General features: G+C 37.3%; 2 protein-coding genes across 2 annotated transcripts in view; both read right to left on the bottom strand.

The window, feature by feature from the left end:
• The window catches only part of LOC126377722 (calsyntenin-1), a 310,912-nt gene that overhangs the window by 231,467 nt on the left and 67,428 nt on the right, over positions 1-12,017 (bottom strand). The gene's annotated exons all lie outside the window — the stretch shown is intronic.
• Positions 2,388-7,303, bottom strand: LOC126377753 (uncharacterized). The gene is made up of 2 exons (XM_050025563.1): positions 5,693-7,303; positions 2,388-5,039 (listed from the first exon to the last, which is right to left on the bottom strand). The coding sequence occupies exons 1-2, from the start codon at positions 6,627-6,629 to the stop codon at positions 5,020-5,022; spliced, it is 957 nt and encodes a 318-aa protein (XP_049881520.1). The 5' UTR covers positions 6,630-7,303; the 3' UTR covers positions 2,388-5,019.

Genomic DNA, 12,017 nt, shown 5'->3' with positions numbered 1-12,017 from the left:
TCATTATTAATGAGTAAAGAGATCGAGAAACTTATTAAGATCGGTGCGGTGCGTGAATGTGAACCTTGTGAAGGTCAGTTCTTGTCAAGCATTTTTCTGATTAAGAAGAGTAATGGAGAAAATAGATTTATTTTAAATTTAAAGTCTTTAAATAGATTTATTCATGCACCACATTTTAAACTCGAAGATTATAGAACGGCAATGAGACTTATGTCTAAAAACTCATATATGTGCTCTATTGACTTGAAAGATGCATATTTCTCAGTCAGTGTACACAAGGACTATCGAAAATTATTACGTTTTTGCTTTCTTGGAAAGCTATACGAATTTCAAGTATTACCTTTCGGTCTAAATATCGCACCCTACGTTTTTACAAAATTAATGAGACCTGCAATTCAATTTCTTCGTGATAAAGGTTTCTTGTCAGTTATCTATTTAGACGATCTGCTTTTATTCGGCGATACTTATTCAGACTGTATTCAAAACTTTGAAACTACAAAAACCTTGCTTGAGTGGTTAGGTTTTTCGATCAACTATAAAAAGTCTGTAAATACACCCAGTCATACGGCTACGTTTCTTGGTTTTGTCTTCAATTCAGCGAAGCTTACTTTAAGTATTCCATTCGATAAAAGACAAAGAATTATGGAAGAGCTTTTATACTTTTCTATAATAAAACGGTGTAAACTGCGTAAGTTTGCACACTTGATAGGATTATTAATTTCAGTGTGTCCGGCAGTCCCGTATGGCTGGATGTACACTAAAAATTTCGAAAGGACAAAGTTTCTTTACTTAAAAGTTAAAGATGATTACGATCAATATATTAACATTCCCGATTCTCTAAGCACAGACTTGAATTGGTGGATTCGTAACATCAATGATCACGGCTGCCCCATACGTTCAGGCAATTACCGGTTGGAAATATATTCGGATGCATCCCGTACCGGCTGGGGAGTTTGTTGTTCTGATGAGACGGCTAGTGGACAGTGGTCAAGCGAGGAGCTTACCCAGCACATAAATTACTTAAGAGTTAGCAGCTGCATTTTTTGGCTTAAAAATTTTCGCAAAAAACTACAGAAATTGTGAGGTTCTTTTAAGAATTGATAACTCAACAGCAATTTCATATATAAACAGAATGGGAGGCATTCAATTTCCACACTTAAGTAATTTAAGTCGCGATATTTGGCAGTGGTGCGAAAACAGAGGCATATTTATATTCGCATCTTACATTAGTTCGGCTGATAACACTATCGCCGATACAGAATCGCGTCGGGTGCATGCGGATATTGAATGGGAGTTATCTGATGAAGCTTACCGTGTAATTTGTCGCAGACTGGGTTGTCCCGATATCGACTTGTTTGCCAGTCGAATAAACAAAAAATGTGACAGATTCATTTCTTGGCAACGTGACCCTGACGCGTTTAGGGTTGACGCTTTTACAGTCTCTTGGTCGTCATATTTTTTTTATGCATTTCCTCCATTTTGTCTCATTCTCAAAATGTTACAAAAAATAATATTTGATAAAGCGCAAGGTATTGTTGTTGTGCCTCTATGGCCTACACAACCTTGGTATCCCCTTTTCAAAAAACTGCTGACATCTGAATTAATTGAATTCTCTCCTAATATTAGTTTGTTATCATCCCCTTACAGTACCGAACACAAACTGCATCAGAACCTTACCCTGGTTGCCGGTGTATTATCAGGGACGCATTCTTGAGGCAGGGCGCCCCTGCAGACGCCGTGAATGTCATTATGGCATCTTTATCAAACAATACACTTAAACAGTATAATACTGCTCTTGGACAATGGTTTAAGTTTTGTACAGAAAATAACTATCATTTGTTTGATGTTTCTACGACTATAGTTTTAGAATTTCTTATGTACATTTATAATCGCGGATACAAGTATGGGACAATTAATACCTCAAAGGCTGCTCTTTCGCTGATTCTTGATTCCGAGGTTATAAACAACCCTCAAATTAAACGATTTATGTTAGGAATTTATAAACTACGTACTCCACTTCCAAGATATAACAGTACATGGGACCCATCCAGGGTTCTAGATTATTTAAGTAAATTATACCCTAACGAAAATCTGTCTTTCGAGTTATTGTCTAAAAAACTAACAACTCTCTTGGCCTTAATAACAGCCCATCGTGTGCAAACATTATCATTGATAAGACTGATTAATATTTGTTGAAAACATATAAATATATTTAAGATTTGTATTTTAAATATGGAAACACTTTTGTAATTACATTCATTCGCGGAGCTTTCGTTCTGCCCTTCTCTCAATACAACACAAGACAAGACGCTGCTGTTTTATTTCATTAAATAAATTTCACCGTCCCGACACCCAAGGATTTCTTCATGGTCCTTCGAGCCGGATTGTTTAACAAGAATAGGCCCAGCAAAGTCCATTCCGACCTTTTTAAATGGTCGACTAGTAGTTACCCTGTCCGCAGGGAGTGAACCCATCAGCTGTTTGGCTGTTTCAGCCTTGAAACGAAAGCATGTTGTACATTTATATATTACACTCTTAATTAAGCGTAAAGCATTGACAATCCAATAACGTTGGTTTAAACTAGACAAAATTAATTTTTGACTTGCGTGCAAAAGCTTGTTATGTTCATTTTCAATTATCATACAAGTAATTAGAGATTGCCTAGGTAATATAATTTGATGCATTTGGTTATATGGCAAACCAGAATGTTGCAGTCTACCTCCTACCCGGAGAAGACCGTGAGCATCTATAAACGGGTTAAGCCCTCTTAAAGAAGCTTGTACTTGCATACCGTTTTGCAAAGCATTTAAATCTTTAGAAAAATACTTGAGCTGTTCGTGCTTTATAAGCAGAGAAAATGCATTGTTAGTCTCAGCAAAGGAAACAAAGTTTTCTTTAATTTTGGCCGAGTTAGGTTTAGAATTATTACAAAATCTAATGACATATGCAAGTACACGTTTCATTCTGTTAATATCAGAATATTTGTGAATAAAATTATCAAGGAATGACGACCCATTTGAGCTCAGCGATACCGCCGCACAGACCGCCTCGTTCTGTGAACATTTAATTTCAGGAATGTCCTCGGGTAATTGGTAAGTACAATTTTTAAATTTATAATTACAATCTGACATTTCCTTAGGCCCTGACCACCATAAGTGGTGATTTGGTAAGTCGCAGGGACTTGTTCCTCTGCTCAAGCAATCTGCAGGATTTTTATCTGTCTGTATATAGGACCAATTAAAGTTATTAGTACATTCAGTAATTAATTTTGTTCTATTCGCAATATAAGATTTTAATTTGATTGGATCGGTCTTCAACCACGCCAATACGACTTGTGAATCTGTGTAAAGGTGAACCTCATTTACTATCTGTTTCTGACTAATAGTATTGTATACTTTTGAAGCTAACTTGGCAAGTAAAAGCGCAGCGTTTAATTCTAAACGTGGGATGGTTAACTGTTTAGGTGCAATGGGATTTATGCGTGACTTAGAGCATAATAGTGACATTTGAACTTTACCTTGCATGTCAATAGTTCTCACATAAATTGCACAACCATATGCCACATTGGATGCGTCTGAAAATCCTATTAATTGAAATGTTTGATGTTCACTTTTACACATTGTATTCCTTTCAATATGAATACTTGAGATGTTAGTTAAGTCATTATAAAGTGATTGCCATTTATTATTTAATTCTGGCGGAGGAATAGAATCCCAGTCTGTTTTGGACAGCCATAGCTTTTGCATAATATGTTTGGCTTGCACAAAGATTGGTCCAATCAGTCCAAGAGGGTCATAAAATTTACTGATAAAACTTAAGATTTCTCTTTTGGTCTTGACAGATTGCTTAGGCGGGGGGGAAAATTTAAAAGTGTCTGAATTGACGTCAAAATTCAACCCTAACGTTTTAACATCTTTTTGCATGTTAATTTCTCCAGAATACTTCTGTTCCTTCGGAATATCCTGTAAAATACTGGAATCGTTGGCTGACCATTTATGCAAGAAGAAACTACCTTTAGATAACAATTGTGAAAGTTGACTTTTTGTTTCTATTATTACATTTAAATCATTATGAGTATACAATATGTCATCAACATATGTTGCATTTAGAATTACTGGGACAGCCAAAGGATATTCATTTTTAAATCTATAAGCTAACTCATTTAAGCACCTTGTTGCTAAAAAAGATGAGTTTTTTAAGCCATAAGTAATAGTGTTTAATTGTAAACATTTTATGGATTCATGGGGGTCATCTCTCCATAATATATTTTGGAGTGACCTCTGACTTTTTTCTATTAAAACATTTCTAAACATACGCCTAATATCGCAAGCGAAAAAATATTTATTTAGTCTGAACAACAATAGAGTGTCGAATAATTCGTTTTGGACCACAGGGCCATTCAACATAATATCATTCAGAGAAATTTTATTTGTTGTTTTCATAGATTCGTCAAATACTGTACGTAAACGAGTACTAACTGCATTTTCACGTATGACAGGGTGATGTGGCATAAAGTATACCGCATCTTTGTTAAAATCGTAACTAGAAATATCGACATAGCTGGCATGGCCAAGGTCTATGTATTCATGAATAAAACTTTGATATTCTTTGAACAAAGCTTCATCTTTATGGAGCCTTTTCTCTAAATTCAAAAATCTGCGCATAGCGAGAACTAGAGAATTCCCTAAAGTATTGTTTACATCGTAAATTGGAATCTTTAAGGGCATTGAGACTTCAAATTTATTGTCAACAAGTTGAACCGTTTCATTAAAATATTCCTCACAATATTTTTGTTCAGACGTGGGGTGCTCAGGATATATTTCTGGTACAGCCTCAGATTTCCAGAACTGAATAACATTAGAATTTAAGTCTGTTTTACATTCTTGACAAAACAAAGAAACAGGGGTACTCTGAAGTTCATGGGGAGACTGTACGGGGACTTTTCCTGCAACCAAATAACCAAACTGCGTGTGAACGAGTCGGGGTGTCGCGGGATCGCTGAGCTCATTGTGCTGGTCCTCAAGCTGGGGCAGCAACGCCTGAAAAAAGATGTCAGCAGCTAATAAAATGTCTATCTCGCTTGTTTTATTGAATGTGTCATCGGCTAGTAATAAATTTTTTGGAATGTTAATAAGTGACAGGTCAAAACTGTTTTGTGGCAAGTTAGTAGTTATTTTGTCCACCACTAGGCAGTTAGTATTAACTTTATAGGGATAAGCACATGAAAATATGTCCACTTGCAAGGAACTTTGTATTTTCTTTCCAGTTTTAGCAATGCCAGAAACCTCTGTGTTTGTAGCTAGTAGATTTCTCCCAATTAGATTAGCTAATTTAGTTGTAATGAAAGATGACTGACTGCCAGAGTCTAATAAAGCCTTGACTATCAATTCCTGCCCATTTTTAGTTAATATTTTTACTTTGGCAGTAGGTAACAAAACTTGGTTGTTGTCATTTAAGCCTGACAGCAACGTTACCCCACCCTCAGTACTAGATGATGATGTTTCATTTCCATCATGCAAGAGCGTGTTGTGATTTTGCTTGCAGTGAGTGCATTTAAAATGAAAGCGACATTTCCCTGTATGGCTGTTTAAGCAGGTTTTGCATAGCTTTTTAGCTTTTATACATTCAACACGTTCTGCAATCGATGCAAGCAAAAACTTGGGGCATGAAAATATTTTGTGATCTGACTTACCACAGTAATAGCACTTAGCTACATGATTATTTGTTACTGCAGCAGTAGCTTGTACTTTCCTAGCGCCGATGACATCATTGTTGCTCGAGTTTTCGAGAGCTAGAGCTCTTGTTTCAAGATATTTTATGAAATCTGTAAAAGTTGGGGATTGAGATGAGTTCCTATCCAAACAGTAAGCTCTATTAGTGACTGGGTCGAGTTTGCGAGATAGAATGCATACAAGTATGCTGTCCCATTTGTCAACGGGTTCATTTAAATTTTTTAGAGCTGCTACATGCTGTTTTGCAACAGAAATTAAATTACGTAACATGGTTACATTTGGCCTGAGTATCGAGGCAAGATCCAATAACTTGGATATATGTTCAAATACAATTTTGTGACTATTATCATATCGATCACGCAGGATTGTCAATGCTTCACTGTAACTTGAGCCTTGTATTGGTAAATTATTAATAAGATCGAAGGCTTCTCCTTTTAGAAAACCACGTAAATACACAAACTTTTGAATGTCAACAATGTTAGAATCGTTATGTACAAGCGCCGTAAACAATTCGATGAAAGGTTTGTATTCTAGGTACTTGCCGTCGAATGGTGGTATTTGGATATCAGGGAGTTTTAACTTGGACGTGACGTTATTAGAACCGCCACTTGGCTTTGCCGCCGCCGCCGTCGTCCCGAATCTTGACTGCAAAGTAGTGCGCAGTAAGTCCATACACACAAAGTAGGCCTCTTCAACAGGAGTGGGATCATGGTCGTCGTTGACCTGAACAGTCAGGTCTATATACTCCTTGAAGATGGACTGGGCATGTTCTTGCTTCGTGCGTAACATTTGTTCGGATGCGGACGCGAGGAATTCCGACGTTAGCGAGTTGCGTAGGCGCGTCATCGTGCCTTTCACATATTTCCGCCTGTTAAATAGCTCGTTGTCGCTTGCCATATTGCTGACTAATTACGTAAACAAGTACTGAATTGTTTAAATTTACTTTTCCTGAAAAAAATATGGTCGCTCGGTATACGAAAACGTGGTAAAAAAATGATGCAATACAATTCCTGTTAAGATTGGGATCGAGATCGATTGTATTGAACGACAACGTTGATTGCTAAAAATCGCTCACTTCACTCCGAACATCGCGTTTTTTGTAGCAATATTAATGTTCCGTAATATGCTATGAGTGAGTGAGATAGCAATTTTATTTGTATTGCGTTGTCCTTTGTCTTCGGCGAGTTTGACGAAATAAAATCGTTACAAATAAACGAACACTATTGAAGTTCTTCTTTGTAAATTCGGTTACACGCAGATGAAGATTGCTTTCTCCGGTTTTGAACACTTCGACGTCGGTGTGTCCTTCCGCCGCGGCAACGATGATTGAGTGAATGAATGAAGTACAATCTTACCGCGTTGCTCAGGAATAATGGCGACTGGAATGGACTCACAAACTTGCCCGACGTAAACTTCTGACGCAAAAATCGTGCTGATCCGTCGCACCGTTTTGGCCGCAAACACCTGTAGATGAGCTGCACACTATGCTCACGTTGCTCGAAGGACCATGAAGAAATCCTTGGGTGTCGGGACGGTGAAATTTATTTAATGAAATAAAACAGCAGCGTCTTGTCTTGTGTTGTATTGAGAGAAGGCATATTAAATTCTCGACCTATAACACCAATGTCTACAGACTGTGATGATGTATCATATCTCACTCCTGCTCACTTCTTGACAGGAAGCCCCTTAACTTGTTTACCAGAGCAAGATATCTCACAAAATAATATAAACACTTTTAAGTTTTGGGAAAAATGTACAGCTCTAAAACAACAGTTCTGGAGACAGTGGTCAAAACAATATTTAAATGTATTACAGAATAGACCAAAATGGAAAGATAACATGCCAAATGTAAAGATAGGCGATCTTGTCATTCTGAAAGAATTGGACACACCCCCCATGACGTGGCCAATGGCTAGAGTCACAAAGGTATTTCCAGGTAGTGATGGAAAAATAAGAGCCATGGAAGTTAAAAAAGCAAATGGTAATTATCACAAAACTTCTATAACTAAAGTTTGCATATTGCCTTTAAATTAAATACCTAACAATTTAAGTAAGTTGTTATCAGGCTCAGTCTAACTACCTATTATTATTATTACCTGTGTATAAGGTTGTCCAGTTCTCGTAGGCCTAGATGCTTCTCAGGTAACCTAATTGTGCCTGAGAGGATGCCAAGAGACTTAGGCTAAGTTAATTAATAAGTTTAATTAAGTTGAATTGTAAAACTATTCATTTTCCTAACTAAATTATAGTTATGTCACTAAGACTGGTTACTTACCAATTTACGTTTGTAAAAGGAACAATTCCTAAGTTATATATAAGAGTAAATAATCGAATAATAGCTATAAGAGCAAATAATTGATTTCACTATTACTAGCTGCCTATGTAACAAGTTCATAAACTTAAAATTTAATTTACTTTACTTAATTATAAATGTAAAAAATAAATACTAGATACTTACATAGGTACTTACCAGTAATACTTACCTCAGTGGTTGTATAACATAAAAGTTAAAAAGGTTAAGTGAAAAACAAAAAAAAAATAATTGTAGTTATGTTTATTGTAAAATTACAGTAACTTATATACTAGTAAACCATACTTACATAATTGTACTTACCTTCCAAACTTAAGCTAGATAAATTAAAAGTACTTATCTTCTAAACTTAACCTACTTAAACTAAAACTATAAATAGATAATATTATAAATAATAAGTTGAATGTGTAATTGTAATAGATAGTTCAAACTATTCTTCATAGCACTGACAAATGCAAAAGTTATCGCACACATTTGAATCAGTTACCTATTAATTATATACTTACAGTCCATTATCGAAGCATTATCTTTTGCCTTGTTGGGAGTTATGTTGAAAACATATAAATATATTTAAGATTTGTATTTTAAATATGGAAACACTTTTGTAATTACATTCATTCGCGGAGCTTTCGTTCTGCCCTTCTCTCAATACAACACAAGACAAGACGCTGCTGTTTTATTTCATTAAATAAATTTCACCGTCCCGACACCCAAGGATTTCTTCAATATTGTTAAATCTAATGAAAAAATTGTTATTAACATAACGGATCAAATAAAAACTTCTGCGATAAATCGCTCGCAACCTTTATTAATTCTCCCGTACTTCGAGGAAAAACCTTCTATTTGTCCTGCAAGGACTTTAGATAGTTATTTGTCCATGTCTGCATCTAGACGTCCACCAAACTGTGAATTTCTTCTGATCTCTTTTAGAAAGCCTTTCAAAAAGGTATGTTCACAGACATTGAGTCGATGGATCAAGGCTACTCTGGCAGAGAGTGGAGTTGATACGGAAACCTATAGGGCTCACAGCACCAGACACGCGTCTACTTCGGCTGCCAGCAGGTTAGGAGTGAGCATAGATCTTATCAAAAAGACCGCTGGCTGGACCGGCAACTCTCTGACATTTGCGAGATTCTATAACAGAGAAGTACAGACGGACTCGCGTGATCAATTCGCCCGCTCTCTCTTGCAAGCTAGCCTTGATTCATGATTTTATTTCGAGTTTTTTGTCAAGTAACAATTACGTACTTATAGAAAAAGAATTTCAGTTTAATTTGGGATATTATAAGTTGATAAGTATCATTATTATTCTGAAAATACAATGATTTAACCTGATGTACTTTGTTATTATTATTTGGTGTGTATTTTAAAGCTATTTCGTATTACTCTAAACATCTACAAGTGATATAAGTGTAATCTCGAAGGGCGAATCACTGAAGTTTAATAGAAAATCAAACGAACTTACCTGTAAGTGACGTTCGATGACTATTAAACGATGTGATTCGCCCGAGAGATTACACACCCTCCCAGCCCCTCTTAGAACCATGTTCAAAAATTTACCCTCTTATACGAAATAGCTTACATACTTATGGCCTAGCCGACTGGGCGAACGTGTATGAGGTACTGTCAGTGTGGCGAGCATAGAATATATCCATTTTTTGTGGGTAGAAATAATTTATACTCTAAACCTGTGTACGATGGCAGCACATATGCGTGCTACTACAAGTGATATAAGTGTAATCTCTCGGGCGAATCACATCGTTTAATAGTCATCGAACGTCACTTACAGGTAAGTTCGTTTGATTTTCTATTAGGTCACATACCTCCGAAAATGCATTTCTCGGGAATGTGGGTTTCCTCACGATGTTTTCATTCAACACTGAGCACGTGATAATCATTTATGATCCAAACATGAATTCGAAAACAAATTCGACAATCATTGGTTTAGGACTATACTGGATTCGAACCTGCGATCTCAAAGTGCGAAGCGAACGTTCTACCAAGTGGGCTACCACTGCTCTCAAGACGGAAGCTACATCACCGCTTATATATACTGTGTGTTAGTTAGAAGATGAGATTGTATCAAGATTGAAAGCATGATGTGATGTAAATTTTGCCAACTGTTTGTTTGGTTCCAATGTTTAGTTGCTTCAAGATGGTTCAAGTGTTGGTATAAGCTGAATGATGTTGCGGAATAGTGCAAGATGGCTGTCAATGAATCGAGTCGAGTTTTGTAGTGTAGTGTGTTTATGTGGGTGACATACATCATAACATAAACAGCTTATATACGTCCCACTGCTGGGCACAGGCCTCCCCTCAATCAACCGGAGGGGATATGGAGCATACTCCACCACGCTGCTCCACTGCGGGTTGGTGGAGGTATTTTCACGGCTAATAGCAGGGACCAACGGCTTAACGTGCCCTCCGAAGCACGGAATCAACTTATTTTTTTAGACAATCAAGTGATTCAAGCCTGTAAAGTCCTTACCAAACAAAGGACAGTCTCACAAAGTTATTTCCATAATGTCCCCATCAGGAATCGAACCCGGACCTCCAGATCGTGAGCCTAACGCTCTAACCACTAGACCACGAAGGCTGTTATGTAGGTAACATTAAGACAAAAGTTATCACGTGCTCAGCGGTAAGGAAACCCACATCATCATCATCATCATCAGCCGTACGACGCCCACTGCTGGGCATAGGCCTCCCTCAAGGAAATCCACATTCACGAGAAATGCATTTACGGAAGTATGTGACCTAACGTGTATTGGGCTGGTTTTCCCTTCGCGGGTTCGAAGGTCAGACAGGCAGTCGCTTCTATAAAAAACCTGACCTGTCAAATCTTCAAGTTAGGTAAGCGGACCCTGTGAAAAAAGTGACAATGCTAGGGAGATAATGATGATGATTATGACAAAAGTTGATATTGAATTTATTTGGCGCCATCTGTTGCATGTGGGCGGAACTAAGTGGCCAACTAGTTGGGTCTGCCACACTAATTTTAAATAACGATGTGTATTTATTTTTTATGAAAATCCATGAATGCCCTGTTCAGATCGGAGTATACCTACGGTCGTTATATCTTATATACAATATGACCATTTTGTGCATATTTCGAACCCACCGGCTATGCTCCCGCGCAATCTCTCTACAATAAGTACTGATCACCTGATTGTCCAATAGATGATCCGTGCTTCGGAAGGCACGTGAAGCCGTTGGTCCCGGTTGCTACTTACTTACTGATGTAAGTATGTAGTCGTTACGTGAGCCATGTCAGGGGCCTTTGGCGGGTCAATAATAACCCTGACACCAGGGTTCATGAGATTGGTAATCCACCTCACAACCCACACGATAGAGGAAGATCTAAATACTAAAACCACTACACTTAGAAAACTATACTACTACTGCTTTTGGTCTATACTTAGATTTTTTTTTAAATAATATTATATTTATTGTTCAACTGCAATTCTATAATTTATTAAGTGTGAATTACATAGTATATAATATGATTGGCCACCTGATACGACACGATTTATTTATAAAGAAAATTATAGAAGGAAAACTTGGAGGAAAGAGAGGAAGAAACAAATAAAAGAGAAGGTGCAGGTCGTGTCGTATCAGGAGGTGAAGGATTTGGCGGAGAGAAGAGAGGAATGACGATTTCTCCTCATATATAGGAATATTACTTTAGGTTTACTTTCCTGTGCCTTACAGGGTCCATGATGTGATATTTTATGTATAACACCGTGGCGGAACTAACTAATTGACTAGCTAGTTCCGCCCATATGCAACAGATGGCGCCACAATTAAATAATGCAGTCCTGAAACGCGCTATCGAAGTTTACACAGCGCGACGCATATAACAACTTTCAACTTAACGCCGTTGGATCGTTGTTCCCTAGTCACGCTACCAACTTGTGGCTAGCGGGGTACTACGCTCAGTTAGGCACTCCCGGAAACATTCTTTGTCGATTTTC

This window comes from Pectinophora gossypiella, chromosome 24, assembly GCF_024362695.1.
Source record: "Pectinophora gossypiella chromosome 24, ilPecGoss1.1, whole genome shotgun sequence".
NCBI lineage: Eukaryota > Metazoa > Arthropoda > Insecta > Lepidoptera > Gelechiidae > Pectinophora > Pectinophora gossypiella.
This window is presented reverse-complemented; position numbering and strand designations above follow the sequence as displayed.